Source organism: Ambystoma mexicanum, chromosome 12, assembly GCF_040938575.1.
Source record: "Ambystoma mexicanum isolate Mex_15411 chromosome 12, UKY_AmexF1_1, whole genome shotgun sequence".
In the NCBI taxonomy this organism is placed as follows: domain Eukaryota; kingdom Metazoa; phylum Chordata; class Amphibia; order Caudata; family Ambystomatidae; genus Ambystoma; species Ambystoma mexicanum.
In genome coordinates this window covers 746,689,689-746,717,209 of record NC_090936.1, presented here as the reverse complement: position 1 = coordinate 746,717,209, position 27,521 = coordinate 746,689,689, and the positions used below count along the sequence as shown (strand labels likewise).

At 42.9% G+C, this 27,521-nt stretch overlaps 1 protein-coding gene across 2 annotated transcripts in view; it reads right to left on the bottom strand.

Annotated features, from left to right (window-relative positions):
• Positions 1–27,521, bottom strand: part of CRELD2 (cysteine rich with EGF like domains 2) — a 272,969-nt gene that overhangs the window by 153,240 nt on the left and 92,208 nt on the right. For both annotated transcript variants that reach the window (XM_069629255.1, XM_069629256.1), the window contains exon 6: positions 4,256–4,354. In XM_069629255.1, the coding sequence (XP_069485356.1) occupies positions 4,256–4,354 (99 nt within the window). The remainder of the gene's footprint in view (positions 1–4,255; positions 4,355–27,521) is intronic.

The window sequence follows — 27,521 nt, the reverse complement described above, 5'->3', positions numbered from 1 at the left end:
CTCACACCCCCCCCCCCCCCTAGGGTGTATGTGCTATACAACATAAATGTTAAAAATATTGAAAATGTGAACACTGGTATTTTTCCAATGTATCATAGCCAGCCCGTGAATGTTCAGAAATCACCATGTACCACTGATAGAGTGTGTAGCAGGCCAGCAGAGAAAAGACAATCCCTCTCAGTGGAAAGAGGAGGCAAACAACAATTTAAGTATGATGCATACCGTGGTCTGGAACTAGATAAAGTAGAAAACCTCGTCATCCAGGGCAATCTACTCAGATATGAGTGGCTCAGGGAAAAGAGCTACTAATGCTAGTTGATATGTGTGTTCACTAATACCGCACGCATCTGGGACACCAAAGGTTCTGGTACCTTAGGAGGGCCCTCTGGTAGAAACTCAATACCTCATCCACCTCACATGATGCAGAATAAAGAGCAACTTCCAGGCACTAACAGTGAGGATGAAACTCCTTCCACCAGACAAGAGAATCTGTAAAAAGGTATCACAAGGTGCAAAGTGTTTCAGGGAGCCATTCCTGGCCATTGAGGGAACAACATTCACAGAAAATAAATGAGGAGAATCAACATTCATGTGTAAAGCTGTGGGAATGCGCAGTCTGTCCAATGAAACACTGGAATGGATGGAACAAACGTGCACAAATTTGGTTTGATCATATCACAAAGCTGACATGGGTCACTGCCCTCGGAAAACTTATCAAAATACAGCATGAAGAAAATGATGGACTGTGCTTTCATGGGGAAGAAAAAGTACCAATGGGTACCAACACACGTTGCAACAGAACACTTGTCATCCCCAACATTCGAAAAAGGCACTGCCGCCCTAATGGACTACTAATGTTGTGCTGCAAACGGGCATACTTGCACCTCCCACCTTCATGGAGGGGCTACTATGCTCTGGTAACACTGTATTCCGCACTGCTGGTGATGCCAGAGGAGCATGTGAAGGGGGAGCGGTGCCAACAGGACAATCCGACCAAAGGCCAACAGAAGCATCACCCCCGTACACTCATCTACTGCATACTGTCTGAGGAAGAGCAAGAAGAGATCTTGGCTCGAAGGAAGCGCGCCTCAAACTACATCTCCCAAGGTTCCTCTGACCTCCTTGCACAGATCCCTATGAACACAAACTCTTCAAATCAGCAGAGACATTTTTTGCATCAATTATACCGAGCATCTAAACACAAACGAACGCCAAATGGCGCCAGGTCGTGCGCTGGAAGCCGATCCAGCGAGCAAATAAACAGAAGAAGGGTTTAACGTCATCAAAGTAATAATAAGAGCACTGCGGCTCAGGACAACGCAGAACCGCTACGTCCTGGACCTCCTCACAGCAATGGAAGGCAGTGTTTTGCAAAAAGATCAGAGGTTCATGTTGTACCTTTGTACCTTCTTCAGACACTGAAAACGGTACCCTGTCGCACACAATTGCAGCAGTACATGAACTTGGGGTGAGAATGAGAAAAGAAGGGGTGTGCAGAACAGAGTGTGGTTCATCATGGGATTCAGCTGGGTGCCTTCATGGCTTGGGACTGCGATGAAGATGCTCATCCCCTTTGTTGTGTTCTTCCTGCTAATCTTCTGTGTGTGCCAGTTAGGCTCCAATGCTGTGCAAAAGCTGTTCCCAGCAGTGTGATGATGATGGTAACAATTGGTAATAGAAACACTAACAGAGCCTCGTGAGACACAAGAAGCACAGGTGCAAACTCGGGAGAATGATGAGCCCAAGTATCGTATGGTGGCCATATATAATACTGGGGATGTGCTAGATAATTATTATGGTATCAGGCAATATTATCCCCATATATATGGTTGCCGTACATAAAATCGCTGGGAAAAGGGTGTTCCATGCAATAAAGTCCCCACAAAAAACAGCCATTTTTCGGCAATATTTTTGCATGGCGATATTTTTGTGGAGACATTATTACATGGAACCATTATTATCACACAACCCGAAGACCTAGGGAACTACAAGGAGGTGTGGGTAGATTTGGTGGGTGATGGGGGATGTATATATATGACCTGCACTCCTGAAGAATATGCAAGATGAGGAGAGAGTTTGAGAAGTGTTTGTAGAGCATGAATGCCCATCAAAAATAGCCCTGCATGGGGCGAGGGAGTAAAAAGGGCTGAGGAACGCCACCGTACTGGGGGAGGGTATTTGTTACTGGAGTAACGAAAGGAGCAAATGTTGGGAAGGAGATGATCCTTGCCCCCCCCCCCTCTTGCGTCACTCCAGGTGAATAACACATACATTAGCCAAGGGGGGGGGAGGCGTACCCAGCCCCCGCAGTGTTTAGTCGCACAACATCCCATAGCAAAATAACAGTCACAGCATAGCCCCTAGCCCAGCCATAAGCCATTTTGAATTAGGCCCAGTGCCATCTTCTCTACCAGGCCCGAAAATCCATCTCTCTGTATAAAGGCAGCTCTCCCATCCCCAGCACCTCGCACAGCCAGCCCACACCACTGCCTCCCCCTTGCCAGCTCCACTCGAGCCCTGTTCTCACGGAAGCCCAGCCATGCCTTGTTACAATCTTGCAGTAACATTTCCAAAAGCATGTGCTCTGTACAGAGCGTGAGACAGTGACAAGTCATAAGCCCAAGTGCCATTCATCGCTCCTAAATTGCCCATGCCCCCTCGACCCCCACCCCGTCAGGCCCGAGCACATTGGCCCCGACCCCCCAGTCCCTTTCATGCTGACCCCATGTAAATGCCATTCCAGAACACCCACCCCAGCCCTAATCCTATGTTGCAGTATATCCTCCCAAAACTAACACACATCTCCCTACATCATGAGCACGTCTGATAGGCAGACGGCAGATCAATCCTTACTGAAGGCACCTGGGCGCAGGGTTTGTGGTATAAAAGGGATTGCTAAATGTGACTGTCGGAATACGAATATATTAGCTGATCTGACCAGCGTACCCCTATTCATGCAAGATTTTATGTGGGCCATTATTTTGTGCATTATCAGTTCCTGTTGCTTAGTTTAGTTAGACAGGTGTGTACTCCCTTTCCCTGACCTTCACACCGTGGAGATGAGCCCAGCTGACCCATGTGGACCAACAGTGACTGAGAAGTGGCAACCAATTAGCGCCTGGCATCTCATATAGTATCAACTGATCCATAGGCTTCCATCCAATCCACTGTACACTTGTGTCCACTATAGATTTTGTCATCATGTCGTCATCATGTCATCATCAGTGATGCTGTGTGCCTTTTTAATGTGCTGCCTGTGTAATGTTTCAGCAGAGCACTCTCGGCAATTTTAATGATTATATACACTTTGTTATCTTTGCAACTCATCTCCTGGTCTCATTCCCCTGACGGGGTTTACCCAATTCCTGTATAATTTTAGGATACGTGCAAGGAGGCTGCCTTCAAGATCCAAAAGGGAAAAATAAAAACCTGCAAGTAAACTAAAAAGAAAGGAATGTGGGGACATACCAAACCCAGAAGGCATAGTTTAATGTATCATCTAAAGCAATCAGCACCACAGTGCTTGCTTAGAAATCACAATCCGTGAAACAAGGCTAACACATCAGAATACCAAATTCTGGTTGTGATCAAGTACTGACAGGAAAAACAATAGACACTCCTGTAAGTTTCTCATACCAGACGTCCTGGACCTGCAAGACACCCGCGCTGGCCAACACCTCCAGACAAGAGATTGGGCCGCCATCAAGGATTGTGTTGAGGCAGTGGGCAGGTAACACCATTAGCCCCTTAGACATCACTGTCACCTCTAGCCTTGGCCACTGGACCCCATATTGGAGTGAGGCTTTGAGATGCTGTTGCTATCATCTCTGATTAAGATCACAGAGGCCCTCCCCACCGCCTCCAGGCGAAGCAATAGACCATATCAAAGCTGCAGGGTCTGCATCTCCTATGCTCGATACTATAGCACTACCGCTGGCGAAGGTTGTTGGTTACCACCTCCCAAATGAGGCCAACAATCTGCCACTACCCACAGATTTCCAACTGATCTCAATCGCTTGTTCCTTCTCACGCAACACTTTCCTCTAATCTTCTTTTTCACATATCAAGTGCAGCTCCAATTACCTGGTAATAAAGGGTCTACATCTTTAATTAAAAAGAGACAGACTACAGGAGAGACCAATGAGAAATGGCAAATATTTCTAATTGACTTCCCTTGATAATCTAGGTGGCTAATGTTTTTTGCTTCGCTACAAGAGGTATTAAGGAAAGCATAACTCATTATGTTTTCGCTTACCTGAACACGCATCCTCATCGTTCTTCATCCATCCCTCTTTACATTCGTTACAATCGTTGTTAGTGGCCCCAGTGCAAGTTTTACACGCCACATGGCAAGCTGTGAAAGGATAAAACATTTTTACAAAAACAGAAAATTATCCAAAAGATAAATGTGGTGGCCTTAAAATGACCCTCTCTTTACCATCACTAGAAATATGCTCAAATGGATTAGAAATTAGGTTGGGGACACAAACCTGTATTGTACTGGAATACAGAAGCTCTTGTAAAACAATTGAGCTGTGCCGGAGTGCAGAGGTTAGAAGGCAGAGGTTACCAGCATCACTTTGCATGAAGTTCTGCCTTATGGCTGTGTGACCCAAAATCAGTGACCCAACACTACAGTTAAAACGTTAGTGTTTTCAACTGAAGTATTGTGTGAAAGATCACAAAAGCCACTGTGCGATTGACTGGCCATTTGCAATTTTGAGGCCTAGCACATGTGGGACTCTCGGAGGGGGCGAAGTAGAGGGAAGAGGAGGCCTGCACCCTAGGGGGCTCATCCATTAAGGACCTGCACAAGAAAGAATAAGAGATTGTAGGGGAAATCACTATTAAATGCTATTGAGGAGAGTGGCCCGCTGAATTTGTAGCCATTTGCCCAGTGAGCGCCTCAGTGGAGGAGATGGAGCATAGAAACACAGGTGGGGTTACTGAGACTCTGAGTGAGATCCTAAGGAGAAACAGAGTGCTGCCGCTGCACCATTGATCAACATGCTACACTAGTATGGTCATTCATGTTCAAAGCCAAGGCATGGGCAAAAACATCTCAAATGTTTTCCATTCAGGCAACAACACTTAGCACAAGAGACTGAATGGGAAATGCTGGCGGAGGCAGGACAACCACAGGCAGATAAAGAGGTAGTCATCAAAAAAGAGATCTTGAACATTTTAGTGGAAATTAAGGACATGCACTCAAATATCAAGATCTCAGTCCTGGAATTGAAGGGGAAAGTGGAAGAGGACAGAGTGTAGGCAGTGGAGAGCAACAAACTCAAAGCAGATACTCTAGAACTTAAATATGACGTGAGATTGGGAGAGCGCGGAAAAAAGGAAAAAAAAGAATTGGAGAGAACAATGGATGACATCAGAATAGAGAGCGCAGATGTAATCTTTGCTTCCCTAGTGACCCCGAGATACAGGGAGAGTCTCCCACAAAGACAGAGGTGAGAGTCCAAGAAACGGTGAACAACCTGCTCCAGGATGAAGGTGGTCTCACAGCAGAAAATAGATTGAGCAAACAGAGGAGGAAGACAAAAAAATAGATTGTGATGTAAAGCAGCCTTCTTACCAAGGTAGGCCCAGATCCAACTGACATGAACTGGAACCTTCACACAAACACACGGCACCACATTCAACAGGACTCCAACATTCTTACAGCGCATGCATTCACAAATAAGCACTTTACAATATATCTCCCTCTCTTACTTCAGACACACACATAAACAAATCTACTTCACAACACATCTCCTTTTCTCACAAAAACACAATGCACACTCACACAGCAACTTGCACTTTTTAAAGAGGATGTGCTACTTTAATAACATCATGGGGTGACCCCATAGTTAACTTAGAAACACTGATGACTCACGGGCGACCAGACCATAATCCAATGGAGGCGTGACCTCTCACTTCACCTCTGTAAATCTCTATCCCATCTAGGATACATGGCGGTAGGCACTACCTACCCATGACAACTTTCAGGGAATCCTCCCTCTTCTAATAAATGGTTCTTGGCGCGACCTAACCATTACCACCTTGTAGAGGTTTGACCGCTTACTAAATATATTGGGAAACTTACTACTCCCACATATATTTCTGAGCGCAGGCGTGACCTCACCCCTTAACCATTGCTGAGGCGTGACCTCGTATAACATCTTCTTTGGGCATGACCCCTACTTTACATCCCTACTTTAATCCGACAGCCAGATTCTCAATGTGGAGGCACAACCTCCCTTTAAGTATATTAGGCACAACCTCAACTTAAACATTCAAGGGTACACGACTCTTGCACATTTGCGGACACAATCATTCTGATCTCTCTGTCATCCTTAGTACATTTCAAATCACTTACTTCAAAACCTATACTTCCATCCTTACCAAGAATGATCTAAACGTTCAAATTATTACAATTTGGTTTGGTTTTGCTAGGACCAAACAAAAACATGCATGGTGAAAAGTCATGTTGTAGTGCTAAAAGTCTTTGTTGTATTGTACAACATAAACCCTGCAATGCCTCAAAAAGAATTGCCTCTAGCCCACTTACACTGGCACAAACATCTTGCTGTATCAGGCATACATCACGCACATACAATTGTCTAGCAAGAGAATAACTCATTTCCATAAAGTCCATAAATGTCCATTAGTAATCTACAAATACCTGCAAAGCCTCAAAATCATTATCACTAACTCACACAAACAGGCTCTTCCATTTTGCCACTCCTGGCATACTTCATGCTCTTCACTTAAACACACTTAACACAATGACTGTATTTATAAAAAAGTCCATAAAAGTCCATAGATGCCTGTAAATCCTTAAAATGTTATATACTATATTGCAACATACGTTAATCATCAATTCAGCCAACTAATTCAACATGCCGCTCTGGGACACATAACTTACATGCATGGCAATTCTAACCAGAACAGTGACATCTCATAAACCATGTCATACATTGGAAAAACGAATTTTTAAACAAAAGGATATTTAAGACGTAAAATCACCCGATAACTTAATTTTCTTCTTCAAAATGATGGTCCATTAATGTGCACAGCTCCAACTGGAATATGCACAGCACTTCGATTATATCACCTCTCGCAAAAAAAATTGCTTCTGTTCCCAAACAATTTCTCTATGCTCCTGACGCTGTCCCGCTAGCCCCTTGTGGCTGCCATACAACTCCCAGCATACCCTGAAACGTCGCTCAGGGATCTTTTTGCCAGGCGCAGCTCCATTAAATGCACCAGCTGGTATGTGTCTTTTGTATTCCTATATTCACCATACCAAGGAAGTGCCCAAGAACAACGCCCAGTGCCTTTACAGGACCATATGCCGTGGGCTACTGCTGCAGGGCGATTAAACTTGCGTATGCAGCTCTTCGGGCCCTTTTTAACCCTTGAATCAGCGCTGGGACTAACTTTTCTTCCTACTTTAACACTTGATGCGGCATCCACCCTTGCACTGGGCTTTACTCCCCTTCATATTCACTATTGCTCTTTAGAGCCTGCGCTGGGAAAACCTCTTTGTTCAGCATCCCCTTTGATAATTCTCTGGAGTGCCTCTTCTTCTTCACTGGGGAGTAACCTTACTCTTTGTAGGTCAAACACTTAAGGTTTATTCTTAGTTACATCAAGATCTTACAATGGAGGACACCACTGGGTCCCATCATCCAGGTAGGCCCAGCTCCAACTGACATGAGCTGGAACCTTAACACACACTCACAGGACCACATTCTACAACAGGACTCCAACATTCTCACAGCTCATGCAATCACAGATAAGCACTTTACAACAGATTGAGCACACAGAGGAGGAAGACAGGAGGGGATGGGAGCCATTGTAGCTAGCGCGCCTGTACTGTTGGGAGGATAAAGCAACAATTGTCAATGAAGCCAGGATATTACAAGAGGTTGACAAAGTACATACAGTACGTATAATGCAGGATTTAATCGGCCTGGGCACTAAATACGAGAAAAGAATGCAGAGCATTGACAGACTGGTTGAATGATAAAGTGATCACCTTGAAGGTTAGTCCTCTGGGCTAATTTTGGGCTTGCTTGATGCCCTCTGTGCACTGCACAGAATTTGTGTTTTGCGGTCATCACAATTGAAATGTGGAAATCGTTTTCCTTCTCTGTACTTCTTCGTGCTACTGTGAAACTTCTGCCGGCGCAGAGTGTGCATGGCCCCCTAATCCTTTGCACTAAAGCAGGCCTTCCAACATGGCTGATCCCTTTGTTCATGCAGTGCCGGTTCACCTGACCCTCGCCTGCTCGCCTCTGATTGGTCCCTCCAATCTTCATCTAAACCAATCAGGCGAGCCGGCTGGCGAATGCTGGCCCGCCTCCGAGGCCGGCAATTTAAGGCCCCTGTCTGTTCCCTGTCCGTTGGCTGGTTGTGCCTGGGGCACTCCACTATAACCCCATCAGGAGGCTGGGAACAGCTCCATACTCGCCGGTCACAACGCTCAATTGGACCAGCAATCATCGCTCTCAGGTCTGCCCCCGTCCCTCCCTTCCAGCCGATTGACTTTGGGAACTCAGAAGGCAAGGCCACTGGGGCCCACACTATGGAAAGATGCCAGCAAAGTTGCCCTTTCGCCTCGCACCCCCCCTCTCTGCTGCTTCCGACCACCTCTTCAGTGCTGCAAGCATTACGATCTCGCGCCTTCGCCTGGCTTATCCAGCAGCACTGAGCCTTCTTCTTCCACTATCTGAAACTCCCTAAATAACAAACAAAGACTATGGAAGTAACACCAATGATGGGACTTTAAATTCATTTGGGACATTTGAATTGTGGTGTGCTCGACTTCGCTGCACCACCTTCCATCAGTCTGTATGCTCCTGGACATTTGACTTTTTGTTGGCCTTTACCTCTTCTCACTATTTCCCTCTATCTCCACCTCTCTACCTCTCTACCTCTTTTTGTCACTGGCTTTACCTTCTCTTCTTCTCCCCCCTCCCTCACTATGGTCAGTGCTCTTACACTATCTGAAATGTGGCCGGGCCTAGTACGATAGTTTTGTTTTACACATTCTGAATGTCTCAAGGCCTTGCAAGAATGTTTACTGTATTTACCCCGCTCCCTTCCCCACCTTGGAGCACTTTGATACACTTTGTGTATAGGCACTTTATAAATGAACTATCATATCATATTCAGATGGGGCTACCCCTTTTTTGCACACATCTTTGAATTCAAAGACAAAGCCTATGCACTTAAAAATGAAGGTGAGAGAAGCGGTGATCAGGACATTGACGGGATCACAAGCGATAGAAGGGAGGCAAAATACCCTTTAGCAGAGGATAAGATGAAGCAGAAGATGCAAGATCTGAAAAAGAGCTGTATGAAACAGACAGGCTCCTGCAAATATTGCCGCTTAAATTAAACCTTTAGGTTTACTGCAGAGAGGAAGAGGTGGTGGGTGAAGGTTGTGTGGAGGGGACACAAGTGGACTCAGGGAACCTGGAAGGTGAGGCGAATCATTCTTGAATCAGGGGAAAAGAAAAAAGTGTCATATTAAGAGTGAATGTTACATCGCCATTTGCTATTGGGTGGGGGAGGTGGATGTTTGACGTTGCAGACATAGACGCCAAGATAGGTTGAAGGTGGGGGGGTTGAATGTGGGGGGTGAGAGGGCAGTGGGTATTAGTCGGTTAGGGACACCAGTGAGGATACAGGCAGAGACAAGCTTTGTCTTCAAGAAGGGTTCACAAGCCTAACCTTTAATAGCACATGCAATCTTTGGCAGGCTGGAAGGAGGACGACGGAGGGAATAACGGTAAGAGATCGGGTTTGTGGTACTGAATGGATAGCTAAGGGCAGCAGACAACTGACAGAGAAAGCAATATGCGGAAAAAGGAGACTGAATAAAGAACGTTGAATGCTTCAAAGGTGGTACTGGGATATATGAACCTCCAGGGGATGTCAGAGAGGTTCTTAGATGGATGGGGAATAGTCTGAACTCGCCCTGTAAGAGAACGCTTTTGGCTCGGGAATCTACAAGAAGAGATCTAGACATCCTGTTTGTAAAAGTGACGCACTTTAGGAAAGCACAAGAGAGGAAAAGTAAGGTGGGTGGAGGGGAGCATTGCCTTTCATCTGTGCTTCATAGGACAATAAGAAAGTTGTGTGAGAATATTGCTGGGCATGCATCTCCAGTGAGGAAAACGGGGTTGGGAGGCTGATGGAGGGGAGACTACTGGTCTTGCGGGGATATTTACAAGGGCTGCAGGTTACAGTGGCAGCCTTATATGCCCCAAATCAAGGGCAGATGGACTTTCTTAGGGAGACAGTGACTCTGCTCATGCCTGAAGCAATTGATTTTTGTTATGGGGTGAGGGGCAGGCTTAAACTTGGCCAGGGAACCACAGAGACAAGATGTCCATAAACGGGGGGCCAGAGAGACCAGGGAGAGAAGCAAAAGAATGCTTTCCAAGACATACTTCCAGTCCAAACCACCTTGTCTGTATATATGGATGTGGAAAAGACTTTGAAATCTCCTGCAACAACTATAATCCACATCGATCCTTCACCTCTATCAGCTGCAAGCAATTATTATTATTATTATTATTATTATTAGGGTATTGTGAGAAAGCTAGGGGTATTCTCTTATGTAGACCCCTGGAATCCTCTATTCAGGTGGCCAGGGGAGGGCTGTCGCTTTCAGATCGCAACCTTGGGGGTGGACGAGCGAGGGAGGATCACCTGGGTAGAGGAGTCCGGGTTGTTCTTGTGGGAATACACTAGGCAAGACTCAGTATGCCAACGAGACGACAAGGGAAGGACAGGAAATCCCAGAAGCCTTTGTGGGTTATGTTGGTTCCATCATACCCGACCAAGACCTCCCTAAACTTAACCTAAGGGAGAACAAGAGACAAGACAAAGACATGGACCCTCATTACAACTTTGCCGGTCCGGAAACAACGGTGCCAGTAAGCTTACCAGCACTGTTGTTTCTGAACCGGCAAAGTACAAGTATGCAGGCAGGATGCCTTTCCGCCCGCCAGGTCTGCCCTGGCGGGCGGAACGGCACCCGCAGACTTTCATGGGAGCACTGGCACCGTTATTAACAGTGCCGGTGCTTCCATGGTCCCCATTCCCATTGAGTCCTATGGGGCTCAAATGGCAATGGGGACTAATAATTACTGCCGCCTGACTTACCGGACCACCAGGGCTGTAATGCCCCGGTGTTTCCGGGAAGTCAGGAAGCGGTAAATCATCATGAGTCTGGTAGTAGCCTGCCGGTTTTACTGGCACGCTACCACCGGATTCGTGATGAGGCCAATGGTCTTAATCAAGTATCCCTTTATCTAACCTTACTCTAGATAAACAGGGAATATGATCAAGTCCCACGTATGTATGCTACTAGGTCAGGAATACAAAGTGATCTACTGAGAGGGAAAATTATTCCTTCAAGCAAAGCCCAAGCTAGAGGGCTTACCTATATACCCGGTCAGTCACCTGTCACTGTTTCAATAAACATATCCAACCCACAGCCACATTGGAACTCCCCCTGACCATTTCCACATAACACTGGGACAAAGACGACTAGGAGCAATAATGATTACACATAGGAATAACATGGGGAAAGTAAGGGAAACCTATTTGAGAGAAAACCACTGTCCCACTTATAGAGTCAGGCACTTTACACTAACCATTCACGCCTGACTCCACTTGACTCCAATGAGAACTATAAAAGGTGTGGTTCTGCACAGGGAGAAGAGCCGCAGTTGGGAGAGCAGAAGGGAGGCTGTGTGGCTGAGTCCAGCAGAGGATCCCTTCTCAGTCTCAGACCAACTCCTGCCAAGAACTTTGAGTGAGTAGGAGAGCAAGCAGAAGAGTGAGTTGAGAGGAGAGCCGAGATGCCAGAGCTGCCCTGGACCAGAAGCCAGAGACCGGGACGCTGAGAAGTTGCAGTTTGCAAGTGCAGAAGCGTGACGAGGGAGCTGTGTCGCCAAGCAGTACAGGAGTCTGTGTATGGGTTCCAAAGGGCATGCTGGGCACCTGCAGCAGCTGCCGATGCAAGTGCTTGTTCCCCCGGGCTGGTGCGACAGCCCAGTAGTCTGAGGGGCGTGAGGCAAGACCCCGACCTCGGAACAAAGAACTGCTAGGAAGCCAAAGCACAGAAGTCAGCCCGGTGAGTCTGAAAGCATTGTAAGAGCCAGGTTGTGAAAAGTGCGATACAAAGTGGCATATGAAATGCGTAAGAAAGAGGACGGGGTTTGTTAAAGTATTCGAGTGAAAGGGAAGACTTCAACGATGTGAAAGGAACAGTGCAAGCCCGAAACTAGAGAGAGACGCGTGTGTGAAGTACTAAGTAGAATTAAGTCAGACATTGAAGCAAAAGTGTAAAAAGGGGCAAGAAACCCATGGAAAAGGTGCAAGAGGTATGAAAGCAGAAGAAAGTGGAAAAGGGGCCAGAAGCCTGTGGAGAAGCGTGGAAGAGGCACAAATGAGAGGAGGATTAAAGGACAGTGCAAGTTTGCACGGAAAAAGAAAAGGAATGTATGAAAGGGGTGCAGGAAGCACCAGAAGATGAAAAGTTTAAGGAGTAAGAAACCAAGAGTGGGGCAAAGGGTCAGAGTGGTCGCGCTGAGGAAAAGCAAAGAGCTTAGCATTTTTGAAAGCCTGCGATTCTACCCCATGAAAGAATGATGTGTAAGAGAGAATATGTAAAGTAAAGGCATATCCTGACCATTTGAATTGGTGTTTGGAACTAGAGGGGCCTGAGCTGGGGTAAAGGCGCACTGTGAAACCAAAAGGGAACTGTGCGATATGGTGTTTTGTTTTGAAAGCTGGAAGGGGCTTGAACCGGGCTTGGGAACGAGATAATACATGGTGGCAGAACACACAAGATGGCCGGAAAGGGTGTAAATGAGTAGAAAGGGAGTGTGTGGAGGAAAGTATAGCGGTTCGTAGTGGGCGCAGCAAAATGGTGCCATCCGTAGAACAGACACGGTGGGTGGAAAGGGCATAGGCAAACGAAATGGAGTTGTCCTAAGGACACTGGAACTGTCCCTACAGTGACCATAGCATGCGAGCACAAGCGCAGTACAAACTAAAGGATTGCCAACATTGCGCCAGTTCCTAACTTTCCCTCTCACTTGTGTTGCACTTTGAAGTACTTTGAGAACCCGAACACTGTCCGTAGGACACTTGTGCGCATGCGCATGTGTGAATGTTTGCATTTGCTGGCCAGGGGACTTTCATGAAGGGGGCGGATGTGTTGAGGATGTCATCTTGTGACCGCACCTGCGCTGAGCGTGGGGACTAGTTTCCGCGGTATGTGTGCTTCCGGAACACTAAAAATGAACTTGTGGACACAAGGCAAAGTATTGTGGAGTGGAAAAATGTACTTTCACACATCCCAAACAATAGGCCACCTCAGGAGTTGCTTTGTAAAATTTAGTGTACCGCTTAGTAAGGATGAAAACGGTCACGAGGCAACCCCTGCAAGCCTTCAAAAGGCCACACCCCCCGAGCGCATCTTCATTGTCCTTCTAGCTATAGCAGATAGAGGTGCGTTGCCTTTATTGCTGTAGTGACAAAAAGGAAAGGAATTACTATGGCTTCCATGGCTGCTGTTGGGTTATTAGCCTCTGCACCTCCACCAAACCCGCCACCATCACCACCTCACCAAGGGCCTGCAGAGAGATATTTGGGTGAGGATGTAGAGATTGAGGAGGAAGAGAATGAAGTGGAGGAACTCCGCACTCTAGTAAAGTGCAAGAATGCCGATTTGCTATTAATTAGCACGACTGCTTACTTTCTTCAGCATAACCTGTACATACGTTGCAAGCATGCCTATTTAGGCATAGCTCTCAACCATTTTTGTGTGAAGAACGGGTGAAATGAGCTTATTTTTGTTTTTGGCGGGTGACACGTCCATTGGAAGGAATGGCCGTGCAGGAGGCTTGGCGGATGAGTCTGCCCTTTACAAGGCGGGTGACACCCGTCAAAAGCGTGTGAGTTGAGAAGTATAATTTAGGGTTGACCTTCATTTTGTGTGTGAAAATGTCGCAGTTCTGTCCTCTGTATTGGCAACAGAAATGCTACTTGCAATGTGATGGTGTGAGAATAGTAAACGCTTCCAATAGTGGTGCTGACATGTCCTTCGGAGGGTCACCCGATTTTTGGATATTGTGCTTTGCATTAGCAAGTACAAAAAGTTTGCCCATCTACTACGTTGCCCTATCGCTTACACACCTCTCTCCTATGCATGCTACACTTTGTAAAGAACAAGGAATTTCCAAACCCCTAAAAAGAAAAAAAAGATATTTTGAAGGACTTTGAAGTAACATATTGAAAGTAGTATACAAAGAGTGCGCAGAGAGAAGTGAAATGTGCACGTGGATTGGGTAGAAACATGAAAGTTGAATCGTATGACGAACGAAGTACAAGTGAAGGCTGCAGTATCTTGACGGCTGCAAACACACAAAGTAATTCATATCGTTTTTTTAATTCACAGTGATGACTACTCTCCTGAGAATCACCAACATCTACACTGCAGACAACATATCGGAAGAAAGCTTGTCATTGTGCACAAAAAAGTAAGTACAGTACAACCTTCATATTGTAACTTCTCCTTAAAGAGGCTGCGTGGGTTATTTGTTTATCTTGGGCACCAAAGGAAGCATTCATTTGTAAACCATTCTGCCTACAAATATCCAATTGTAGGACAAAGATTAACACATGGAATGGGTGACAAATGGCTGTGTGCTTGGTACTGAAATGACATGGGAAATCCGTAGAAGGTTAGATTGTGAAAATAAGTGGCGGCAGCAAGCTTGTGCCATTTTGGTTATTAATAGTGGTTCTCGGCACAAGTAGGGCACTGTGTATTCTCATCTAAAGCACATTGTACTACTATACAAACATTAAAGTAGCACTGTGCATTGAACACCATGGGAAAGAGTTTCATAATCACACATGCACACAGCAGACATACATTGGACAATAGACCAAACAATATTTTTTTCTCAACCGGCACCAAAGAATGCCTACCAAAAAGCAGCTCCGTAGAAAGGAACGAAGAATTAGAGCAAAAAAAAAAGTACCCAATGTAAGCATCCACCTGTTGTAGAGTTAGGGTAGAACCTTGGTACAAACCACGTAATGCAATTGGGTAACATAATAAAAGAAGTCTCAACTACCGAAACTGTACGTCCTCCATCAAAAAGTATCACAAAACACAGAAATGATGTCAACGTAATGGCTGCCAACTACCAAAACTGTACGTCCTCCATCAAAAAGTATCACAAAACACAGAAATGATGTCAACGTAATGGCTGCCAACTACCAAAACTGTACGTCCTCCATCAAAAAGTATCACAAAACACAGAAATGATGTCAACGTAATGGCTGCCAACTACCAAACCTGTACGTCCTCCATCAAAAAGTATCACAAAACACAGAAATGATGTCAACGTAATGGCTGCCAACTACCAAAACTGTACGTCCTCCATCAAAATGTATCACAAAACACAGAAATGATGTCAACGTAATGGCTGCCAGTAAAGCTAACAATGTCCCCAACAATCCTGATAGTGTAAGAATAACCCATAGTAAAAAATTATTTTAGCAAAAATGTTTCGTCACAGAGTCCTTCAGAATCTACTAAAAAGAGGACCAAAGTCATCTTCACCCCTTAAAACGTACCGTAGAAAGTTAATTCTGCAAGCACTCGTGGACGTTGCAATCCTTCTCAAAATGAAGTTGTTCATATTAGTGTTAAAAAGGATGAAAGCACTAACAAAAGTAAGTACCAAACTACAAATGAAACTGAGCAATAAACAGAACGTGAACATAAATAATTATTTGTATATTTGTGGTGGTGAGTGGAGTCACACAACAACCACAGAGCCATATTTCAATGAAGAAGCATACAAACAAAATCAAACAAACACAATTACCATCCATAGCAGTGGACATGGGTATGAGAAAATCAATACTACCACCATGGAACAAGAAACACTGCTTACAAAACTGTCTTCTGAAAACTCAGAATGACCTCTCGATTCAGCAGAACCACACCGTCCAGTATACAAATGGATGTGCACATCAATGTGTGCCATTCCAAAAAAAGCTTTCAAGTCTTTACGTGTGTTCCTCAATCAATATGTAGAAGGTAAAGAAAAGTAAAATCAAAGTGCTGCAAAATATGGATATTTGTGTAGTGCGAAAACACACAGGACTAAAAGGACATTCACTACCGTGCATTTCTAGGCCTAATTGCAAAAGTACCTTCCATGATATCAAAAGAATATCAGTACATCATTCTAAAGTAAGAAATTGAGTGTATAAAATATATTGTGCGCAAAGTCCAGCTTCAGAATTAGGCAATTTAAATACCACTCTTCTGCATGGTACACCCAAATACTTACAAGAAGAAATAGATCGTATTCAGAAAAAGTATTTTAGAAGTGAAAGCCACGTACAAAATGCAACAGTTTTAGAGCATAGTAGCAACAATTCAGCACATAGCAACCTTCTATTGCACACATACAGAAAAGAAATACTACAATGTAAAAGGTCATCGGCTGAAGTACCAAACCATGTGTGTGTATGTTGCCGCAGAACGTTTTACAAAAAGGAACAAAAAAATGTGGACATAGCATACAAAATAGAAAATAATGAAGACTCTAAATGGTTTGAATTAGCTTTGTACGTTTTAGCTGAAAGCAAATATGAAGTAACTGAACGTCTGATATGTTGCAGTTACTGTACTGCAAAATTAGACAACAACCACACTCCTTCAGGTGAAATTACAAATAATTTGGAATTGTTTCCATTACCAAAAAGTCTGCAACAGCTCAATTTGTATGAGAGCATAATAATTCAAACAGTTCACCCATTTCAAGCAATTATACGCCTTCATCCAAAAACAGCAAATTTACCTCCCTCTGAATTGGTGAAAGGCATTTGTGGCAAAGTAGTGTACTTGCCATTAGATCTAACGGAAAATGTGCACACTCTAAGAGTGGAACGTTCAATAGAGCTTTCTTTAATAGTTTTGGTAAATGGAGTACCAACAAAGGACAAAAAAATTTGGCAACAATTAGTGGACTTACACAAAGTTACACAACATTGCAATATCTAAAAGACAACAAGGAGTACTACAAGGAAATAAATATTGATGAAAGCTTAAGGCAAACAACTGAAATCATTCAAGAGCCATCAGAAACTGGACAATTTGAACTTCTGGATCCAGCTACAGTATCCACTCTCGTAGACCATTACACAATTCATCCATTGCATTCCAATGAAAGTATAGATGATGCACTAGAAACTTACCAAATGCGACAAACCAAAGGGTCACCAATGAGTATTTGGGAAAAAAGTATAGAAGCGCGTGCTTTTCCACTGGTATTTCATACTGGCAAAGGTGGGAGGTACGATGATAGACCCACTCAGATTGGGGCATCAGAATACCGCTCATTACGAACGTATTCCCAAGATCCCCAATTGAGACAAAATGTGGAATACATATTCCACCTACTCTACGAAAGTGAATTAGCAACACTATGTTATGGAGTTGCACACATTCTTAAATCTGGAATGCACTTTTAAAATATGTCAGCTACACAGTTAATACAGAAAGTACAAGAAAAAGATGAGGTTTTACAATCAAGTATAACAAATTTGTTTGCAAACATGCGCGGTACAAAGGAATACTGGTTTAGACGGCACAGAGACGTGCGTTGCATGATCAGAAACCTTGGACCACCAACTTGGTTTGTTACGCTAAGTTGTGCAGAATACGAATGGGAAGATTTGCATGAGTTCCTACGCATAGCAAACAGCAACAAAAACAACAGATATATTAACACCTAGAGAACTTTGCTCTTTAGATCCAGTTAATGTCTCAAGATATTTCCATCATCGTTTCATTGCAATGCTACACTTTATTTGCAATAAAAGTGTTCCTCCCCTTGGAGAAGTGCAACACTTCTTTTGGAGAAAAGAATATCAAGCGAGAGGAGCACCACATATTCACATGCTATTATGGATCAAAGGTCGATGTTTGGCAGGAGGGAACCATTAAGGAGTTTACAGAACTCAACGAAGAGGCGGGGCTACACACGGGGCAATATGTCACAAACATTAGATTGGTGCGAATGATTAGGAGCACCTGGCCAGAAACAGTTTTAATAGAAGAACCAGATGCAGTGTTGGAAGCAATGTATGATATGTCTGAAGGGGGTCATGAGATCTCGAGACTGTACAAGATGGTGATGGCTAAGGTGTGTAAAGATTTGACGCATCTGAGGCTGGACTGGGAGATGGAAGTGGGGGCCCCGATGGAGGATGGGATGTTGGAGCGTCCACAAAAAAGGGCTACCACATAAAAGTATCTAGAAATGCCAGATTAAAACAAATTCAGTTGTATGTAACGCATAGGGCATACATGACCCCCTTGAGGATATCAAAGTTCCGAAATGTTGGCATACAAGTGTGTCCTAAATGTAACCTGGAAAACGCTGACATGACACATATGTTTTGGTCGTGCCCGATTATTAGATGCTACTGGAGTGATGTGGCACAGAAACTGGCCGACAAAGGGGTTACTCTTGTCATAGACACGGCTTGGGCCTGCTTACTGGGCGGGTTCCCTAGGCCACGGAAACTCAAACATATTGAGAAACTAAGAAATCTGGCGTATGTGCTTGCGAAACGTAGGATCGCCATGGGGTGGAAGAAATGCCACAAACCTAAGGTGGATGTATGGTGGAAGGACTTACAGAAATGGGCGGAGGCTGAAACGGTGGCATGGCAAAATGCGAGTAGCCAGGCTGATGAGGGGGAGGTGGGCACCCTATTGGCCTGGAAAACGCTAATAACAGAATTGTTTGGAGTAATATCAAACCCAAAAGACTCTGAAGAGGACGAAACTCGGCCGCATGTGCCAAACACTGAAAGAGATGGACAAATAGGCTCACGTGGGGAGGGAGGGATAATGGGAGCAGTGACTACGATAACTTGATGTGTAATTGAACCATTATGATTATGCTGCTTGTTTGGTTTTTATTGTTTTGTTTGTATAAAATCAATAAAAGAAATTTAAAAAAAAAATGGATCAAAGGTGCACCGAAATTTGGCCATGACAGTGATAGCACTGTTTTGCAGTTTATCCAAAAATATGTCACATGTGAAATCCCTTCACAACAGAGTCATAGTGAGCTGCATGGGCAGATTTTACAATTTCAAAGACACAAATGTGGCAAATAGTGTTGCCGTGAATACAAAAACAAAGATAAATACTATACCAAATGCCACTTTGGTTTCCCCAGACCAGTTACAGAAACAGGTGAAGTAAACAACTTCATGTCTTCAGTTCGACATAGTATTAAAGACAAGTCACCTAAAAACACGTATTACATAAAAAGAAGTGAGGAATCAAAATATATCAATGATTATAATGCAATCATTGCCCTATTGTGGAATGCAAACATAGATGTGCAGTACTTTGCAGACAATTCAACTGCTGTTGCATGATATGTTACAGCCTTCTTAACAAAGGCAGAAAAAACAGAGCTTCAAGACCTCTGGGATGACCTAGCATCAGACAAAACATTATCACAGAAATTGTACAGCCTAGGCATAAAAATGCTGTCTCATAGAGAATGTGGGGCCTATGAAGCAGCAGAGAGTTTAACCGGGACTGCTTTGTACGGAAAATCAGACAACATAGTATGGCTCAGTCTTGGTCCTGCAAAATCTAGAAAAAGAGTGCTAAAATCATGGGGACATAGAAACTATTTCCAGAAATGATCCCAACAGCCAAGACATTCTGAAAAACAATTTACTGGACAAACAGGAGTACCACTCTGGAAAGCATATGTCTGTACCACGTAGCTCAAAACCTTGCATACAAAAATAATGTAAAACCCGAAGAAAGTAAACGTAGATATAGAGTGACCGATTGTGAAGGGAGCTTAGTGAAGCTTAATGAATCATGCGAAGTTGTCATTAAAAACTCCTCAACAGAAAGAACTATATTACATGTCTCTTTTACAACTTTTCAAACCATGGAGAAAAGAGCAAGATATACTAAATAATTATGAGTGCTATGAAGATGCTTTCGAAGCAAATGAAAGCACTATCACCGATGTTAACTTTACGCAGTACAAAACAATGTTACACAATGAGCAGCAACAGGAAGAAGAAATTCAGGCCCAACTAGATAAAGACTCTTCCGACAGTAGTCAACCTTCTGTAACAGGAAGTTAAGAGCCATTAGGACAACCACTGATAGCAAATGAGGCTGAAGCTGCTATGGCAGAAGTAGAAAACACCATGTATCAGTATCAAGAAGATAGAGAGGACTTAACTGTGCAGCAAGGAAAACTTAACGAACAGTGCACCATTTTTGAAGAGGTAACAAAACCAATTGTGCATGGCATACAGCACAAAAATAAAGAATGTACCTGCCAAAAGAACAAACCTATACTGTTGTACGTCAGTGGGGAAGCGGGATCAGGGAAAACATTCTTAATCAAAATTATTAGCAAGTTCCTGCAGCAATTGACAAACAACAAACTGTCAGCTGTTGTAACATCACTCACAGGTTTAGCTGCCTACAACATAGGCGGTGTGACTTTACACCGATTACTACTGCTTCCAGTAGAGCATCAAAATAAATGAGACTACTACAAACTTTCTGCAGAAGCTGCAATGGAATTACGGAGAGTATTGAAGCAAATGAAAATGCGACTAATGGATGAAGTGAGCATGGTCTCCAATCTAATGTTGGCTTTGATTCATCTCAGATTGCAAGAAGTACTTAAAAGTAATAAGGAAGAACTCTTTGCTGGGAAACACATTACCGTTTTCGGAGATCTTCTACAATTGACACCAGTAAAAGGTGAACCGATTTTTAAAACCTTAGGCCACAAACTCTGCCGGAAAACTGTTGGTAGCATAGGTAATGTTAACCTTTGGAAACATTTCCAATACAGAGAATTAACTGAGAACATGCGGCAATCTGCAGATCTCACTTATGCCAACATCTTGAAAAGTATTAGAGTTGGTGTATTACCGCAAGAAGCACAAGCTGTATTGAAAAAGCATCATACATGCACTTCATGGCGATAATGCATGCGCAACTGATGTAATGGAACAAATAGCGCACAAAAATGTCAATTGTATGGCCTTAATGCCAACTCTTGCAAGCTGTTGCAAATTCAATGAAACAATGCTAAAGAAAGAAATGCAAGCAATAATAGAAATTAGCGCCACAGACAAACTAGACTTACATGGTTGGACAGTACCCATGTGTGAGCAGGCCACAACAAGACTAAATAGTTTAGAACATTCAATCTCCAACACAGCTGGGTTGGAAAAAGTATTGAAATTATCATTAAATTGTAGAGTAATGCTTAAATGTCATCTTGACGTAGAGCAAGGGCTAGTTAATGGAGCACTGGGCACAGTTGTTGGCTTTCAATCATACCCACATGATAACAGCATTCAGTTTGTAAATATTCGCTTTGATAAAGTTTCAGAAGTAAAAAGGATAGGGCGCTCAATGGCTCGATTTCTTCTCTTCAAAGACATGTATGTGCGTAGAGAGCAATTTTCTCTAACTCTTGCATATGCAGTTAGCATTCATAAATCCGAAGGTCTTACCCTAGATAAAGCATTGATAGATATAGGAAAGACAGTGTTTAAGGAAGGCATGAGCTACGTAGCATCATCACACTTACGTACACTTGACGGTGTTTTGTTAATAAACTTTGATTCAAAAGTAAAGTCAAAGCTGATATTCTTTGCATTCTAGAATACAATAGATTGCGTTCACTGTACACCCCTCATCTGAAACAATACCCTGTTCCAGATAAAGTGAAACGTGGTAAAAGAAAAGTAAATGAAACAGAAATGCAACAGAATGCAACAGGAAATGCTGCAAAAAATAAATAAATAAATAAATAGCCGCAAACATAGAAAAACCTATTAGGGAATGTGAACCAGGCACGTTGGCAAAGAAGCAACAGAAAAACCGAAAAATGCACTCAGGTACAGAACTTGCTGGCCCATTCAAGTTTGCAAATGAAAGTGGGCTAAGTTTCTATGCAAATGTAGCAATGAATATTCTATTTCAATTGACACCAATTGTTAACAATATTTACCTGCACAGCACAGACCAATTGTGTTCACAAATGTTAGTACTGCATAGAAATGCAACAAGCAATCCTGACAACACATACAGTGTTTATGGAGTAAGGCAACAATTGGACTGTGCTGGAATGGTGAGATTCACTATGACCTCACAAGAAGATCCACAAGAATTTCTAATGTACGTACTGTTAGTATTGGAAAACAAAAGTATACCTGTAAATGAAATCTTCCAAATTTCGTACATGTGGAAACATACATGTACTCTCTGTAACAAAGTGATACAGGAAGAAATCCCAAATGAGCGATGTGTGTATATTTCCATACCAAATTGTGAGAACATTCCTTTTCAGCAACTTGTACAAAATGCAAACCATGGCAGATTATGTAGTATTTGCAATTCAGACAATCGCTCTACCTTACTGATCCAATCACATAGTGCCTACATAATGCTTATGCGTCTACGTTATAATACAGATGGCACCAAAAACAACTGCAAACTTAACTAGATTTACACACGGTCAAGTGTCACTTGGAAAGAAAACCTTTACAACAGTTGGAATAATCTTCCATGCAGGAGCTACAACCAATGCAGGTCACTACACTGCATACATTAAAACGAATTGTGGATGGTTTGAATGTAATGATAGCACCATTACTCTAAAGCAGAGGTTGCCAGCTAACCTAACAAATGCGTACTTAATGTTCTTGAAGCCAAAATTTACGAAATAATGTGCACTTCAAAATTTTGAACAAAGTAAGTGAAAGACTACAAACAGTTAGAATACGCCCACAGGTATCCAACTACCCAACAGGATGGAAGAATGACACAAATAAATGGTTGTCGCAGATTGTTAAAAACAAAATTCACAGGTAGAATATGCCTATAGGTATCTAAGTGTTGTAAAAAATCGGCAGGAAGGCAACAAAGAAAACATTAATGGGAAAGATGAAGGAAACAGGATGTAACAACGACAAAAAAGAATAGTTATCGAAAATCTGTAGGAACAAATGCACAGTTTGAATACGCCTACAGGTATCTAACTGTTGATAAAAATGGGCAGGAAGGCAACAAACATAACATTGATCAGAAAAATGAAGAAAGCACTGAAAGCAAAAAATGAAGTACTTAGTTGCATAAGAAATGAAGGTTTTTTTTAATCCGACAAGGATTTTTTCCCCAGACCCAAGTATTAGAAAAGCAAACACAGAAACTGAGCGCAATGCACAGTACACTGGTTTGTAAAGTAAAAATGAGGGTCTAAAAAAAGAATTAACTGTCTATTAAGTTGCAAGGAGTACAGGCCCTATCCACAACCATCACTGCATATGTGAAACATGGTCCTTGTGAAGTAGCTGCTTATAAATTTAATTTTCGTACCATCGTCTGCAGCCATGAAGTGAAGAAACTAGGGCACGAAAACAGCGACCAGAATCCACTACTCCCATATTAACAACTGAACTCCACTGCTAATGACTTCAGTATTGCATGCATGGGCTTTAGCCATGCACCCAAGACTGCAAGGTCTCCCCACAACCACCTCGATGATGTGTGGTAGTGGGGGTTATTCTATAGGGGTGTTATCCTGCTGTACCTCTGCCCGGAGGCTTCCCTCCTAGGTATATGTCTGTAGATCTTACATGGGATGGGTGTGCAGTGTCTTCCAAGTGTAGTACTTTCCACTTTCTTGTTGGGTCCATGGCCGAAGCCCATGCCCCCAACACTGCACGCACTCCCCACAACTTGCCAATGAAAATGCAACACAAGGGGTGTATGCATGGTTGGCAAATGCTACGGTGGTTGTGGCCAGGGCCTGGAGTCTTGGAAGTAAGGCCTTCGGCCTTTGACCGACGGCCATGCATCCAAGACTATAGGCCCTGGCCACAACCACCGTAGCATGTGCCAACCATGGCTGCGCACTAATGAATATAATAATAGGCATTAGAAACAGTAAGTATGTACAAGTGTATTAATGGGTGCATGGCCTTCGGCCTTGCACCCAAGAGTGCAGGATGTCCCCACAACCACCCCTTTGTTTTTGGGTGCATGGCCATGTGCCAACCAACCATGGCAGCGTACTAATGAATATACTAATAGGCATTGGAAACAGTTATGTATTCACAGCATGTAGACAATTTCAATGTTCCCTGACACCAGACATGTCTGTACAAATGTAACAACTCCCCCGTGCAATACACGGCCTCAAATACTGCCCTTATTGGACTCCTCCTTTTCTGTGCGTACAAGGAGGCGTAGAACATACGTCATTAAGTAGGTATAAGTGTACTGTGCGTACAAGATGTCCATACACATTAGATCATGACGACCGACCCTCAGAACATGTGCATTAATCACCCATATGTGAAGACTGTAGCCCCTGGCCACTACCACCGTAGCATGTGCCACCCATGGCGGCGTATTAATGATTGTAATAATAGGCATTACGAAAAACAATACGGTCACGGCATGTTGTCAATTTCAATGTTGCCTACCTATACCCGTGTGCTTTCAAGAGTTACAAATTTCCTATCCACTACATGCAGTCAAGTGTTACAAATTTCCTGCCCACTATATGGACTGAAGTGCTATCGTTATTATCCCCCACATTTACTGTACGTACAAGGTGTCCATAGAAATTACATCATGACGGCCGAGGAACAAATACAGAGATCACTCATTTCTTACTGTGTGAACCTTTCCCAATGCTCTGTGCCACAGCAAAATAGGGCAATGAAAAAAGCATGTGCACGCTGTTTGTTACTCCGCTTTCGGTGGATCCAAGATATCGGGCGCTACCAAACCATCTGACCCAGAAGACGTCTCGCAGCAGCCAATGGAGAGAGACGTTGCGTGTAGGCGGTCATGGCGGCAGCCCCTTAGCCAATCGGTTTCTTGTTTGTCGACCGAACAGGGAAGTGTGACCGCGGAGCGAACATAGATATCACTAATTATTTCAGACCTACTTTTTCATAATTATAAATGAACGTACTGCATGTTTGGTGACACAATGTACAAAAGCACTCTTTGTGGACCCAAAAAGTGCTCTTCCTATGGAAACAGCAACTTAACCATAACCCATCACACACACACACACACACACATATGTCCTAATGCATAATTGTTTCTTGTTTATAAAAGCACTTCTCGTTTCATTTAGAAAATTATATGTGTACACATTTTGCTTACAATAAAACAATTGAGTATTTACATATTTTTATTTTAAAACATAGTAAATAATTAGTGTCTATTTATTTGTACTTATTTTTTCTGCAAATGTATTTACAGATTATATTATAGTGAACATGTCAGATATAATTGGCACAAACAGGAACACTGAAAGCACTGTCCTATTTATAATTCAGATATCCTCTTTTACCAAAGTACTACAAAGGAAAGCTTCACAACTAGTGATATGATGCATGGGTAGCTGTTCACCGTTTTAAACAATATACTCATTGTTATGAACTATTCTAAAATGCCAATTTCTTGTGTACAGCCACGTAATAAATGACATCATATCAATATAACATATGTAGAAACGTAACAAGGGTCTACATATGGGAAAACACCTAGAGTGATCTTATGTCCGATGCCATTAGGTAAATAATCATTGATGTCATATGATGTCACCAGTGATGATATTGTGGTCATAGACTGTGCAAGAGGTGGCTTTATCCGAATTTCAGGGGTTTTCACCTTAACGTCTCTGCAGGTAAAGTTTCTTCCTTTAATTTCAAGTTTTTTTTATTTCATAGATTTGTTCCGCACATGGCCAGTGGCCACAACCTATGGCCGTACCCACTGCATACTTTAGAACACTACCAGACCATGTCCTTCGACCATGGCTGGTGGGCACAGCCACTCTATATAGCAACCCATTGCTCAAAGACATTCATCAATCACAAACTGATTTTGACCTGTTTTGACAGTGGAATTGTTATGTATAAAAGCTTGCAGGTTTTGATAACTCAATGTTTTTAGGCAATGTGTTAAGGATTTTAAAGCGGCGTCACACAAAAGACCAGGACTCTTGATACTGGTCAAGGATGCAGCGCACAATCAAAATACTTTAACTTTATTTTCTAAGACTTCAGATTGAGAAGGCACCCAACCCGTCTCACACCCACCTTTAAAAACACCCAGGGTCACAATGAACCATGAATCAGGCCTGTGGATAGTAATACAATATTTATTTATTTTAAAATATATTCAAATGAAATCACACAAATTTAATATAGGGCAGCAATGACCAGTGTGGTGATTATTACACTGTACAATGATAGAATACACTTAGTTTGACCTTCTAATATAACATACAAAATGCACAAATGAATAAGAGCAATATTACTTTTTGGGTAGATAGCACCCCAGTTAAGATTTCCCCCTGCAATACTCCCTCAAAACCCTACTAACGGAATTTTGGGTGGGTAGCAAGGAGTCAGGTATACCTGGCAACTATACCAGGCAGCAAACAGAAGTGAAATCCGACCTTCCCGCATGAAAAGGGAGACAAAAATCGGATTTTAAAACCTTTGCAATTGCACAAAATAGCACTCGGAATTACTAAATATTTAATATACATGTGTGGTTGAATGAATGAAGTAAATATGAGTTATAGCAGTATCAGGGATGTAAGAACACTAGCAAACTACAAGGCAATGTACCAACAACAAGCATATGGTTCAGAAAATCAACTAAGTGAAAACACAGTGTAGCCAAATCACACGTGTAGAAATTGCATTAGCTAATTTACACAGGTTCAAAATGACAAACGGCTTGAAAAACGTGAGAAATAGACAGAATCGGAATGCAGTTTTTATGCCGAGTGACAGATGCACATCACAGGGATAATATGAAAGTGAAAGAGTAGCACTAAATGAATAACTGGATGGGATTATGAACAAGGAAGGAAACTCAGTTTTTAAATGAAAAACAGTTGCACAAGGAAAATCGGTTTTGGAAATGAGAGGACAAGTGATACAAAAATAGAATTGTAGTGACTATATTATCAAGAAGAGGAACGCTACCCATGGGAAAGGTTAAGCTGCAGTTTTAACCCCCACGCCAATTTCTCTTTATGTGGGAATTAATTATTTTATTCCAAATATTACTAAGGATTTATGCAATGTACTATAAGGATGGGGAATAATGACGCAAACACCTGGAAATCAAGGAACAGGATACACAGAGGGTTTTGACAAACAGTTACTAGTGTACTTTCAGTAATTACTTATAGAGTAGAACAAAGGGCAAAGTGTCAGAATGGGATATACTACGTTTGGCTATGGGATGGGGTGATACTTACAATAAGCACTTACATTTGGAATTTTGGGACTGTGGACCGAGTTGCTGGACAGCAAGGCAATTTCTGGTCACTGGTCACAGTGGCGGACTC